The 14,614-nt window shown below is 42.9% G+C and overlaps 1 protein-coding gene across 1 annotated transcript; it reads right to left on the minus strand.

Moving 5' to 3' along the window:
* Nucleotides 1–6,472: 6,472 nt before the first annotated feature.
* On the minus strand, nt 6,473–14,475 carry tio (zinc finger domain-containing protein tiptop). The gene is made up of 3 exons (XM_017156298.3): nt 13,397–14,475; nt 9,381–11,821; nt 6,473–8,837 (listed from the first exon to the last, which is right to left on the minus strand). The coding sequence occupies exons 1-3, from the start codon at nt 13,450–13,452 to the stop codon at nt 8,290–8,292; spliced, it is 3,045 nt and encodes a 1,014-aa protein (XP_017011787.2). The 5' UTR covers nt 13,453–14,475; the 3' UTR covers nt 6,473–8,289.
* Between the last annotated feature and the right edge of the window lie 139 nt (nt 14,476–14,614).

The raw sequence follows: 14,614 nt of genomic DNA on the forward strand, positions 1-14,614 counted from the left end.
TCGATTTAACCATGTTCCGTTTCCTCTATTTACATAAACTGTAGTTTCTCCGTTTGTCGTCTAATGCCAGACAAGGAAATTTTGAATCTCATTAAGATGTAACCTTTTTAGAGCCAGAAAAAAAAGTTTATTCCAACAATTGTATTAATTAATTTACTTTTAAGCGATTATTACATTAAAAAGGTACTGTTAGCCATTTAAATACAGCTGTATTTATTTTTGTTTTTTACAAAAATATATTTGAGTACGCGGAAAGTTATTTCCCCTTAATTTGTTTTTAAAATCATGCTTTTGATTTAATATGAAATGAAGTTAAATTTAGTATTAAATTCAGAGAAACTCAGAGGGAGAGTAATCGGCAAAATGTTATTATCTGATATCAATTTTACCAGTATTGCATGGTAAAAACAATATGTTTACAAAGAGAAAAAAATATCAAAAATAGTCATTAATCGGGTATTTTTTCATATCATTTTTGGTCCAGTGTTATACGTGGATTTTTAAAGTTCAATAAACACTGTTCATAGTAAAATGATATTTCCGAACATATTGAATCATACCATTTTGTTATGGAAAAATTTATATGAAACAATATCAGTATCATATTGTTCCGTTTTTTTCTCTGTGTATAAATACCAGAAATTTTCGATTTGGTCCTGGCCTTTTTTTTATTTTAAAAACTACTACAAAATAGGAAATATACTATATCGATTAACATCTAACTTCTAGTCCCTGCATCTAAGCCACACATCATGTGGGCAACTGACATGGCCAGGATCTGTAGTTTATGGGCGTGGCAAGATGGCTTGAAGAGGTTCGTTCGCTTGTCACAACATTCCAGGTGCAATATATAACTTGGCCTCTGCGCCTGCATCTTGAGGCGTCCTTGCGGCGACATCGTCATCATCATCATCGCCATAATCTGGGCGCAGACACCCCAGGAAGGGGGCTCTGATCTATGGACTTCGGCGGAGGCAACGTTTTCGTGTTCGACTTCTTCCGCTCTTCCAACACTTCTCTCCGGGCGAATTTTCTTCCGGGAAAGCGATGGGTCGGCTGGTCGGTCCTACAGCTTGGAATTTATGTGCATCCCACATGGAGCCTGGAAGCCGGGCTTTTGGGGCTGTTTCTCGGTCTCGGTCTCGTTCTCCATCTCTGTCTCGCGTCTCTGAATTTTTCTATTTCCCTTTTTTTGTTGCCCTGCTTTTTGCTTTGTTTTTGTATTTATGGATTTTCATTGGCGCAGCAGCTAGCTGCAGGATGAGGGGCAGGAGCGACGTGTCAAAACGCAAATGATTTATTGAACTGACAGCCAGCAGTGAATTTTGTCGAGTCAAGTCGCAGGACAACGATGCGGCATCGTCGTTTGCTGAATGCGACACCGTTGAGGAAAAGGACGAGGCATCCTTTGAGCATCCCCGAGCACCTACTCCACCAGCCAAACACTTCTCTTTACACGGGAAAAAAGAAAAAAGAAAGGTAACTAAATCTTTGAGGTATTTTAAAAGTTTTTACTTTTTAAGAGTACCAACAAATATAAATAGAATCAAATTAGAATTTAATTTTGGGAATTTTAAAATTATTTTTTAACATTTTATGTAATTAGTTGAGAGTGAATTCCTTCTGGAGGTTTTCTGCCCTGTATTTATAAAATTGTTGGTAATGAAAATTATCTTAAAAAATACTTTTTGTTCATTTTTTCCATTTTTATTTGTAGGCCATTTTGAAACCTTTTTCGGTGTAACATTTTGCGCTCTCGCCATCGCTTGGATACATTTTCTAGTTTTGCCGCCATTTCTTGTTTCGATGTTGTGCACTTTTCCTCGTCTCGCTTTTTGTTGCACGAGGGTGGAGTTTTCGCTCAACTCAACTGAAAACTGAACTGAACTCAACTGAGGCCCTGGCGCAAGAAATGGCACCGATGTGAAATGAAGTTTTGATTTAGTTCAAAATTTTTATCAAAAGAAACGCGTTACTGCTGCTGCTGTGGCTCTTGCTGCTGCTTCTGATTTCCCCTCGCCTCGCCCCCTTTCGGGGGTTTCCCTTGCAGTTTTTCTAATAAATCACAGCATGGGTTGTCTCCTGATATGGGCGGACCTTTCGGGCGTAATGGTATTTTGATTTATGTCTCCACCAACCATAATGCAAAAGTTTTCAAACACACACTGCCAAGCAGCCGTGAAGACACACCTATGAAATAAAATAAAATAAACGCTTTCAAAATGTTTGCAAATATTACAATATGTTTAATGCTTGACCAACTGTGCGTATGCGTGATATCAAAGACACTTTACTGCCTGATTAAGAACTCGCTTCTGTTCAGCTGTATTCAAAGAGAATTTTACGAAAGTGTTATGTAAATCGAATTAAAACTAAATTAATGTGTTTAAAATTGGTTTCTTGTCTTTTAACAGTGCGTATACGTAATATTTTATATCTAATTCTATAAAATAGGTATAATCTGTAGCCAACATTTTAAAAATAAATGCAAATACAAAGGTAAACCATCCAAACTCATCAAATAAAATATTAAACTATTGGATTTGTTTAAAAAATAATATACTACAACATAAAACTTAAATATATATTATTTAAAAAACAATTTTAGTATTGTTTTTCGGAAAATAAGCCAATTTTACTGAATCAAAATATAATCTAAATTAGAAATAATATAAATCTACACCTTGGAAAGATATTCAATATCACGACCACCGTAGATCATCTTGTCGTTTTGCCGGATATCATCAACCCATTCTCAAGTTAAATAATTACAAAATGGCAATTACAGAAACAGACTTTCTCCATCCCTCTCTCTCTCTTTCTTTTCTTCACTCTTCGTCCCACAAATCGCAAGATTTTTCAGCATTTCTTGGCAAAAAACCCAAGGCAGACAGTGCTGAGGAACGCCCACCCACCACCAGATCCTGGAAGGGATTCAGATCCAGGCGACGAATGTGAGTGCCATCGTCATGGCGATGAGGAAGCCGAGAACAGAAGCCAGAAGCCCGGCAAGGACTAATGAGACTGCCACAGGACGCAGGACGCAGGACGAGCGCCTGCAGTGCAAAAGTTTAGCAAAAGTGTCAGAAAATGTGAACGCGATTGTGTGGGTTGCTGGGTGTGGGTAATGTGCCGAGGTAAACGGCAGCAAACGAGATGAATGATATCCAGACGAGTGATGCATGAGTCGCTTTGGGGGCGGGTGGCTTTCGGTGGGTGGCATTCCGACGCTTCATTCGCCAGGATATGTGTTTGCTCCCAAAAAAAGGGGGCGGCGGTGCGCGGTGGGCGGTGGGCGGAAGATGCTGCCTTGTAAGCGAGACGCAGGCGTGGAAGCAGCAGCGAATGAGCATGCGAATGCACACAAACACCCACGCCTATATACAGACACTCATACTCACAGGGGAAGAGGAAAACATATCCAACTCGAATCTTGTCTACAATAAATCAAATTTTATTACACTTTTCTTTATGCATGCCACAGGATATATGGCAAGCGTATGGCTCACTGATGAGCACACAAACACCCAGGACTCGCACACACACATGCACACGGGCACGGAGAACTGAGATTTTCGCAAGCTCATTTAGTGGGGTTCGTCCTTTGGCGGGCGGACTCGGGGTTGGGCGGAATTATCACACGGATTGACATCGTTGCCACACGTCGCAAAAGGATTCAGCATTTGGGGACACGATTAAGCAAGTATTTATTTAATGTTAAGGGTCTTAATGCAAGATTTTATAGACTAAATATGTATCTACCTTAGTAAATTAAAAAAATAATTTGTTGGCTAATTATAAAATATCTGTTATATTTCTATATACTGATAAACGGAAACCAATTTAAAATAATAAAATATACCTAGTTAAGAATGTCTACATTTTTCTGTTATTTTTTTTGTGATCTAGAACAATTTAAAGTAAATGAGAAATAAAATGTTATGATAACTTGTTTTACATTAAATAAATATCTACTAGAATATTTTAATTTTTAAAAAAAATATATATGCTTGGGAAATATAATATTTTATAAGTTTTTGTGAAATTGCCTGCTCATACTTGCCTTCATTTGGTGATCCTGACATTTTGGCCATATAAATTTGATTTCCTTGTCTATTGCCTCAGGACTCGGGAATTAACTTTGCCCACACATTGGGGCGAAGGCACCCACTTATGTACATGCTACCCCCTTTTACCCACCTCCTTTCACCCAACCACCCACTTAGACATAGAGACAGTGTCAGTGTCGGCAGTTTTGTTGGCTTATCAAAGAGCAAAAAAGTAAACCGTTATGCATGACACTTTTCAGAATTTATGTGTTTGTATCTCATTAAGCGGAGCGGCAGTGGGCTTTCGGGAGGGGGTGGGGTGCGAGGTCAACCCAAAGGTGTCCCGTGCGCAACTTTCGGAGGCAAGAAAAGCAGCGCCCCCCTCCTTCCCCTTCCAAAAAAACCAAGCCATCAATGAAGCCAAACTGAAAACTGAGGCGGGCCAGAAAAGTTGTTTGGAACATTTTCCAAAAATTATCTCTTAACACAAATGTGACACCCAGCACATGTCCTCCTACTCCCTCGAGGCATATCATATATGTACTTTGTACACAGATAAAAACAGGGATAACATATAATATTTGATGGAAAAAATTAATTTTATTAGTTTGAAATAATCGTAAAATGTTTGTGATAAATTTCCTTTCTTTTGAACTTTAAGAACTTTGGAACTGAATTGTTGTTGAACGTAAAAGTTTTATTAAACAAACATGAAATGAATGCACTTTTAGATTAAATAAAAAAAAATAAAAAGAATTTTTATATTCTTAGAAAAATTTTATCAGATAATGTGAGTAAGTTAAACTTCGTTACAGACAGATGAGAGATTTAACAATTATCTACTCGTTAAAAATGTTATTATATTTAAACAATTTTATATAGCTGGTGTACTCATTCTATTCATATGTTTACTATTGATAAATCTCCAACAACAAATTTTATTACTTTGAAATAATGGCCTATTTGGATAATTTTCCTACTGTGTATCTTTCAGCCCCGCCCACCGCTTCAAGCCGCCCACAACGCGCACACATCATAAATTTTAAGTGAAAATGAATCCTTTGGCAATTGAAGTTTTCGAGGAGATTTTTGTTGGCGTCGGATCGTCATCAACGTCGGCCGAAAGAGAGGGCAATAGGCGAGCGGAAAGAGACGGGGATAGAGGCAGGGATATGCGTATGAAGTTGCTATCGGTATCTGGATGTCGTTGTCTTAATCCTTTGTTGCCCATAAATCAGCGAATCGCGTTCACATTTCGCGCATGTTCCTGTTCCTGCATCGTCCTTTCCCCGCCCCCTTCCGCACCCACCCTATTTGCCACCCCTTCCTCCCACTTCGGCCCACGGAGTTAACACGACCATGTGCCCCATAATTCAGGTTTAATTAACTCTGCGTGTTTATTAGCAAATATTAGTTTACAATTTGATATGCCATGTTTTCGGGCTCCATCGTTCCACAATTAACTGAGATTTTGGCTGGCCCCGAAATTTGGCCAATTGGGGAGCAATTGAAAAGCCGGACCATGGCAGATTAGGCCACTGCCCAAGGCTGGCTAAAACACAGCACAACAACCATGATTAGCTAATTGAGCGACTGTTAGGAGATGGCAAAACGGACCGAGCTAACATACACGCAAATAAAAATAATTAAATTATACAAAACATAAATAGCTTTGTTTTTGGTCTTTGAATGAATAATGGAATGTTCAAGATCAAGTATAGCAGTTTATAACGAAAACAAATAATTTGTATTACATTCAGTCAAAACATAACAAATTGAAAATCAAAAATCTCTCTGAAATATTATGAGAGATTGAATTAACTGACTGAAGTTTAATTCTGCATTATTTTCGTAGGACAAAAAGCGACCCTAGTGCCAAAATTTGATTTCAGAAATTTAGTGTGTTGATCGTGTTAAATAGTTTTTAATGCCTTTCCAATTATTAAAAAAATCGAACATTGTTTTAATAATAGTTTTGCAAGTAAAACAAAAAATGTATAATCAAAAATTATTATTAAATAATTATAATTAACTTGAATAAAACTTTGGTACAATACCGATTCATACCCATAAATCAAGCATCCATAACTTTCACAAAAAGCTTCTCACGATGTTTTGCTTTAAATGCCAGTACTTCTATTTAGTTGTTGTGTCGTCTGAATTGAAGTGACCCAGTAGTCACAATATTTCGTCTTTGTAAGCTACAAACAGCAAGAGTGTAATACTGCACTCCACAAATCGACCCCACTTCAATAAAATTAGAAAATCGAAATCCTGTTTTAATCGGAAACATACAACTTTTTATTGAACTCTTCATTTGCATTCGATAACTTGGTAGCTTCCTTTTCAATTGCAGATTGCACACTAATTTGGAATCAAAGTTTTCAATTAGATCGAGTCCAGATTCGATTGGGTTTTGCTTGTTCGTGGAGAGAAAATCATGGTAATTGTATTTTGAATGCTGCGCCTTTATTGCATTTATATAACTTACACTTACGATCTAGGGGGCGGGGTGGGAGGTGTTACAGGATATATGTGGGATGTTGGGGGCGTGGCGAAAAGGAAGCGAACGGTTTCGTTTTAAAAATAATATCACAAAAACTCAAATACAAGTCGTATACATAGTTACCATATATCATAGATATAAATTATTCCCGACGAGAGACGACGACAATAGTGATTGTTGTATTGATAATAATGAAATGTTTTACATTCTGCAAACTTTCTCCTCCTCTTAGGTTTAATCTTAGGTTAGATATTCAAGATTCTTAGTTATTGTTGAGACTGGAGTTGCCGGTATACATGGGTATATTTAGTTCGTAGGTGTATATATATATAATTTTTAAAATTGTTTCCGTATACATGCGTTGCTGTGGCTACATTTTGATTTTGACTTTCTATATCTTTATGTAAATATTGATAATCTTTAGACATATGGAAGGAAAGTGCTATTGGCTAAGTATTTACATGTACTTGATGCATTCTTTCGAACGGGGGCTATATATGCATCGTTAAAAGTCTCCTCCAAGCAAAAAAATGCATCCATCCAATGAGGTTAACTCTTTTTTTTCAAGTGTTAGGTTTTTACGTATACTGCGTTGCGTTTGTTTTGTAATTGCTTAGGAGTAGTGATTTAATTGTTTTAGTTTAGCTTATTAGATTTAAGTATTTCGAATTTTTTGGCACGCTTTTATTCATTCTTTTGTGACCAGGAACTGCGGCATAATAAATAAATAATGTTTGACTCGTTTGCTCTGAGTGCACTCCAATTCGAATCCAATTGCACTCGAAATCGAATTCCAAATCCAATTTGCCACTCAATCGTGGCCCTCTCTCGCTCTCTCCCTGGCTCTCATCCCCACCCACTGGGCTCTCTTTCCGTCTCTCTCGCCCCCATCCAATCGCAGTTTGACGAACTCGTGTCGTCGCCTTTCGTCACTCTGCTACTATGGCCGTCTCTGTCCGACGCGCCTTGATGGACAGCAGTTCGTCAAAGTGGTGGTAATTGAATTTCCAGCTGGCCTAGCCCCCTCTCGCTCGCACAGCCGACTGCGACTGTCCGATTGGGAAACAATAAAAAGCGGACCAGCATCGCCGTGACGTCACCGACCGAGGGGAAACTCAAATCTTAGAGAGAGGAGAGACTGGGGAAATTCCTTTGCGAATTCAGCAAAAGTAGGGGAAATCCCTGTGAGAGTGTGGGTGTGCAGCGAGAGAGAGCGCCTGCAAAATATTTGCGAGCGTAACAGAGAGAGAGAGGGAGAGCGAGAATGGAGATCAGAAATGAAGAGAGCTTTTGGAACATCCGTTTTGAGTTGGAAAATACATTTTAGAGTTTTTGAAATCTGTTTGGATCTTTGCAAGCGAATATCTCTATAGCAAACAGATGGTTTGCATTTGATTTGAAAGGAAGACTATTTCTTAGAACAATTTAAAGATCAGTATTTCCGTAGTATAACATATTTTTAACTTTTTAACGAAAAGTATTCTGTGATAATTATGAAATTTGAAACATATGACAATAGGTTGTTTTTTAAAGACCGTTAGAGAGAGTCTTTCTTGGGTACACTTTCAAATAAAAAAAAAAGAGATCTTATTAATTCTACGCTTGACTTTAGTTTAAGTTTAGTTGACCTCTTTGTAAGAGCTCCTCTTTTTAACCAATCTGTTTGCTAATAGAGTTGTCTCGGCCTTACTATTTTTTAAGGTGACCCAACATCTCTGTTAGTTTAGGATTCCTTTAGGCATTCTTCGAGGACAACTGTTTGGCCAGCTCCGTGTATTTGAGAAACTTGGACTGCGGACTCTCGTCGTAGGGATTGATGGTGGGCGACGGAGGGGGCTGTTGGGCTCCTGTCGCCGGACTCCTGGAGGCCGATCTCTTGGGCGAGGCCATGGGCAGCGACTTGGGGCTCTGGGCGGCGGCTGCCGGGGACTTGAGCCTGGGCGACTCCTCGCCGGCGTCCTTCACAAAGTGCACCTTGGACAGGTGGTGGCGGTAGGCGCCCTTCGATCCAAATGGCGTATCACAGAAGGAGCACTTGATGATGGACGAGTCGCCGCCGGAGCCACCACTGCTGGCGCTCAGGACAGCCTCGTTGCAGGCCCAGCTGAAGGCCACCAGATCGCTTCCGCTCGCGGATGCGGACCCGCCGGAGGATCCGCTGCGAGGATTCGAGGCCGGAGGATCCGTGGTCTCGCACAGTTTCTGCAGCGCAGCCAGGGGATGGGCCTTTGGTTTCTTCGTAGAGATTCCGCTCGGCTGGTTGTTGTTGTTGTAGCAGTGTCCTGAAAAATAGACAGATAAGTAACATTAACATTTTATTTAAGAAAAAATTGATTAATTAATTAATTAAGAAAGGTCAGTCCAGATATGAAATGTTTGATAGGGCTAATTTCTCAGTTAATTTATTAAATTAAATTTCAAAATAAGAATTTTTACACTATTTAGGGTTCAGTGCTATCTATAAAGCATCAAGAAATTATTATTGAACTTGGAAAAGGATTATATGAGTGGGAAAATAAATGCCTTTATTATAAACCCAAATATATTATCATTTATTTATTAATTATTGTCAAACTAATTCTATTTTTGTTATAACGATATTTGTAATGGTGAGAATTATGTAGTTTATTGTTCTAAACCAAATAATGAGCATTTGTTTTTAATGATTTCTTATTAATTTTACCACACTCATTTAAATTTCAAGAATTTACTTAAAACATCTGTATTAAACTGTACAACAAATGTTGTAAAATACAGAAATTTAAAAGTAATTGGTGATAAAATCTACATCTCCTCACCCATTCTTTCGATTCACTTCCACTTACCCGAGTTGTTGTTGTTGTTCTCCACCCCACTCAACTGATCGAACATGGAATTCAGGGCCAGCAGACTGCCATTATCCGGAGCAGATCCTCCGCCCTGCGGCGCAGGAGATTGGCCGGCAGACCGAGGACTCTCCCGATTCGCCTCCATGCTGAACTCCTTCTTCACGTGGATCTGCTGCCGGGGACTGCCGCCCTCCGGATCGCTGCCACCCATCGAAGGTTCCGCCTCTGGGGGCTCCGCTTTGATGGTGGGCGGCGGAGGAGGCGGAGGCGGGGCCGGGGTATCGGGCGTCCTGCGGGGAGTGGCCTGCTGTCGATCCGGGGTGTACGATGACTCCACCCTGCTGGCCGAACTCGATTCGCTGGCACTGCGATCCCGGGAAGCGTAGGAGGATCGGAGCAGGTGCATCGCCTGGGCGTCCATCAGGGGTTTCGTGTAGTCGCTGCTGTCGTCGATGCCCAGACGCTTCAGGATGCTGGCGCCCAGCGGAGTTCCGGCCTCGGAGTAGCCGCCAGGAGTCATGGTTCTTCCCGCCCGCGACTCGAAGCTCTTCTCGATGAGCTGCTCCAGGGCGTTGAGCACCGACGGGGGCTTCTCACCGCCCATTCCCGAGCTGGGACTCGGCAGACGTTCCACTCCGGCGGCGGAGCGCCTGGGCGGAATGGGAATGCTCTCGCCCAGGCACTTCCTTATGTGCTCCACAAACAGAGCGGTCTCGATCTTGCTGCCGCACTTCTCACAGGTGATCTTGGTGGCGGCAGCAAAGTCCCTCAGGGGTTTCAGAGCCGAGTCCAGGCTGGAATTCGATCCGGAACGCTCGAGTTCGAGGAGCTTCCGCACCGGCAGCGACTTCTTGCGCTTCTCGTTGCGATTCTGCCTGCCCCTCTTGGAGTTCCCAGCACCGCCGGGAGCAGCAGGTGGGGAGGCAGAGGGAGACTCCTTGTAGTGCGACTGCTGGGCCATGTGGGTGCTCAGCTCCTTGAGGGTTCCGAAGGCCTGGTCGCACACCTTGCAGGTGAGCACGGCGCTCACGGAGGGAGCTGTTCCACCCGCCGCCGGGGGAGGAGGCGGAGGATGAGCTGCGGATGTAGGCGGGGCTCCCCCGTTCGAGGGCCTCTCCCGCTCATCGCCCGACTTCCAGGATATGATCTGCTCCTGCGAGATGATGTTCGTGTAGTGCTGCGTCTCCTGCATGTGGCTGGTCATCTCGGCCAGCGACCGGAAGCTCTGGCCGCACCACATGCACTTGAGTATCTGGCGCGTTTGCTCCGCCCCCTTTCCCAGCCAGACATCCTGGCCCCTCACCAGCTTCCTGGGCAGCGGCATCGTCTCCTTAATCAGCATGTTCAGCTCCGATTTCGAGGAGTTCGAGGAGCTGGACGTGGAGCTGCTGCTGCTGGAGCAGGCCGAATTGGAGGTCGAAGTGGGCAGCCTGGCGGGGGGTGGAGCAGGTGGAGCCGACGAGGGCGAGGGTATCTGGACGCCGCAGTGCTGGGTCTCCTTCATGTGGGTGGTCAGGCTGGCCAGAGTGGAGAAGCTCTGCTTGCACCACACGCACTTGAAAACATCCTTGGCGGCATCGGCGCCCTTGTTCAGCCAGTGCGACTGCCAGGCACTGTGTCGCCCACCAGAGGATGATCCCCCTCCTCCTGCAGAGATTGCTCCCGATCCCAGAGAGGCCGTTCCGCCCGAGGAGCTCCTGGCCACCGGTGGCGGCGTCTCGCGGCGACTCATCTCGCTCATCTTTTCCAGCGCCTTGCTGGCTTCACTGGGCGCCAGTTTGGAGTTGCCCAGCCCCCCCGTTTTGGCCGCCACAGCCGCCAGGTAGGGATTGATGGGCGGCATCCAACTGCCAGGAGGCAGCGGTGACTTGTAGTCGGAGGATACACTTCTCGGAATCTTCCTGGCTGGCGGCGGTGAGTCCTGTCCCTGCCTCTTTCTTGTGCTAACCGAGAGATCCAAGGGTCCCTGTCCGTCCTGCTCGGGCTCTTGGTCCTGCTCCTGCTCCTCCTGATCCTGATCCTCGTCCTCCTCCTCTCCATCGCTCGTCGGGCGCTTTCTGCTAAAGTCCAGGGCCGGGGAATCCCCCTCCTCCGCCGCCTGCTGCGTCGCCTGTTGGACCAAAGAAGCTGCTGCCGCCAAGGGATTCGTGAGAAGCAGGTGATTCTGTTGGGCGGCGGCCAGGTAAGCAGCCATGGCGGCGGATTGGGGTGGCAGCAGGGCAGCCGCGGCCGCAGGGGGCAGAGTCGCCGTCAGCGGAAGACCCACCGAGTGTGGCGAGATGGGAGTGGCCGTTGGGGTGGGCGTGGCAGCCGGGGTCAGACGATCGTTGGCCGAGCAATGGGACTCATTCGATGGACATCGCACATCGCCCGATCCCGTTCCCGCTCCACCTGATGTGTTCGACTCCCGGGACTGACAGCGCGGACTGGCCAGCTCGCTGGAATGGAAAGAAAGGAAGAATGGAGGTTAAGATCAAGAAAATGTACTAACCAAAATAAACACAAATATAAATATATACCCAATGAGCCGCTTAAGTAAGGGATTATATAGCCAAAATAATAGTCATTTTAAGATTCAGTACTACTTCCCCCTTTTTTTAAATACCAAGCTGATACTTTCCGATGGTGACATTATATCGGTTAAATAAAATATCTTATTAAACGATCTAAGGGCTAGTACTCAACCCAACAAAACGTCGTCCAAGCAAAAAACTAAATATGAAAAAACACAAGTTTCTGGCTTCCAATAAGAGCAAATTATTCGATTTGATATGTACGATGTTTGAAACAACACAGAACGTTTAATCTTTCACTTCAAATCAAAGGCCCAACTTTATCAAAGCAGATTTCATTCCTTTTTGCTTTTCCTACAGCTTTATATATTTATACCCGTTACTCGTAGAGTGAAAGGGTATATTGTATTCGTGCAAAAGTATGTAACAGCTAGAAGGAAGGGTTTCCGACCACACAAAGTATATATATTCTTGATTAGGACCACTAGCCGAGTCGATCTAGCCATGTCCGTCTGTCTGTCTGTATGAACGCTGAGATCTCGGCAACTACAAAAGCTAGAAGTTTGGGATTTCACACACATATTCATGGGCTTCATTGAGGTGTCACGCAACCCCCCCCCCCCCCTCCCCCCCCCAACACCCACAATACCATAACCGATTTTAAAATGTTTCTGGCGGCCACATATTTTAAGATTTTAAAAATAATAAAATATATTTATAGTGTTTTAAAATACCTATTGAAATGTGAAAGACATTTTTCAAATCGGACCATTCATTAAAAAGTTATGCACTATCAAAGCTTTATATCTCCCTCGCACTGCTAGCTGAGTGACGGGTATCAGATAGTCGGGACACCCACGCGACTATAGCGTTCTCTCTTGTTTTTAGTTACACTGGCACACTAATCCTGTCAGATTGGTCAATAAAGTGACGCTTAACTAGAATTACATTTTGGTATACTATCAACAAGAGTTTAACACAAAATAAAATTTCAACTGAAACAATCTCCTGAAGTTTGAAAATACAATTTTTGTTCTTTTTAGTATAACATATATTAATTATTTACGTTGACCAACCGACTTTTTGGGTATAAAAATCTAAGCATAAAGAGTAACAGAATAACATGAATACATAACCGATAGTGATTAATATTTTTTTAAAACACATTTTTTATAACATTACATTAATGTCAACAGTAAAACATACTCTGTTTTTTTTATCCATCTTTTATGTTCCAATATAAAATGTGTAGAGCTCAAAGTGTTATTATTTCACAGCAATCACAACATAATTCATAAACTTGCAACTGGATATTAATAACATCTTAAAATATATGGTAATTTATTTAGTTTACATTTCACTTAAACTTTTATTTAATAATGGAGAAAGGAGCACTATGACTACCTAAAACCTTACATCAAAACAAACTCAAAAATCCCTTGTGGAGACCAAAATAATATAAATATGGGGGACAAACAAAAGGGGATTCGAATCACTCACCTTGCACTCAACGCCTGGCGATAGATTTCCAGCATGACGGCCTCGTGTAGCATCATTTTGTTGGAATTATTTGGTTATTTGGGAACTCGATTTGGATTCGGATTCGGGGCCTCACTCTCCGAAGGTTAGATTACTTGGGCTGTTTGGCAATTAATTCCGACTGCTCATTGATAGGGCTTGTTTTTCTTTTTGTTTTTATTTATTTTTATTTGTATTTTGCTGGTTCCCTTCCGTTGTCACACTTCACTTCCAATTCAAACATGCGCGAAAAGCGAAAAGAACTCTGATTCTGATTTTATTTTCGTTCACTAAATAAATTCTTTGGCGACTGTATGCGTGTGTGTGTGTCAGTTTCGTGTTGAGCTTCTATCAAAAACACACACGTCAAATAAATCAAATGTCACAATGCTTCGATGGGCGAAGGGGGGTGGCGAAGTGGGGGGAGGGGGAGGACCACGGCTGATGACGAACGCGTGTGAGTTTGCGTTTGTGAGTGTTGCAGGCGTATTTGTTATTGTTGTTGTTGCGGTCAAACTGCCGCCAATTTCACTTCCTTCTGCTTCTTCTTCTTTGGCGCACACACAACAGCTGTGAGTGTGTGTGTGGTGGGGCTATTAATTTAATGATTTACTGACGGCTTGCCACAAGATTTATGTTTATTTATTTCGACGCGTAGAACTCTTAAGGTCTTTAGGTCTCTCGATTTTCGTTTGGTTTTTGGTTGATTTTTTTGTAAACTACTTTCTTGCCACTGGCGATGTACCGTTACTGATGCACCACCCACTGGACACCCAGCGTTGAAAAATCAAGAAACTGCGACATGATTCGACATGATTTTTCGTTCAGTCGTGCGGCCTGACTAAAACATCTTTTTGACAATTGAAACGTTGAGAGCTGACAGCGAACAGCGGTGGCAGCGTATCGGTGGCAGAGAGCGAGCAGAGAGAAAGCAGCGCTGCCACGGCGCCATCAAAATGAGTAGTTGCGCGAGAGCGAGAGAGCGACTGCCGACAGCTTTCCCCATTAAATTGATATATGCCGGCAGCGCCCGGAGAGAGGCTGCGAGCGGTGGCAGAGCGCCGCTTACGCTCTCGCCGACGCCTGCGCTCTCCGTTCGTGCAACTTTGTTTTGATTTATGAGCCCTCTCATTTTACTGCACCGAGAGCAGAGCCAGGATTGCAGATTGTCGAGAACGCAGAGAGAGAGAGAGCGTGTGA

This window comes from Drosophila takahashii, chromosome 2L, assembly GCF_030179915.1.
Source record: "Drosophila takahashii strain IR98-3 E-12201 chromosome 2L, DtakHiC1v2, whole genome shotgun sequence".
NCBI classification, from domain to species: domain Eukaryota; kingdom Metazoa; phylum Arthropoda; class Insecta; order Diptera; family Drosophilidae; genus Drosophila; species Drosophila takahashii.

What these genes read in the sequence shown, in the direction of transcription:
- tio (XM_017156298.3), bottom strand. Translation starts at nt 13,452, where the DNA reads ATGATGCTACACGAGGCCGTCATGCTGGAAATCTATCGCCAGGCGTTG. An exon ending in CGCCAGGCGTTGAGTGCAAG is followed by an intron (nt 11,822 to 13,396) that starts GTGAGTGATTCG and finishes TTTCCATTCCAG; the next exon opens with CGAGCTGGCCAGTCCGCGCT. An exon ending in GAACAACAACAACAACTCGG is followed by an intron (nt 8,838 to 9,380) that starts GTAAGTGGAAGT and finishes TCTATTTTTCAG; the next exon opens with GACACTGCTACAACAACAAC.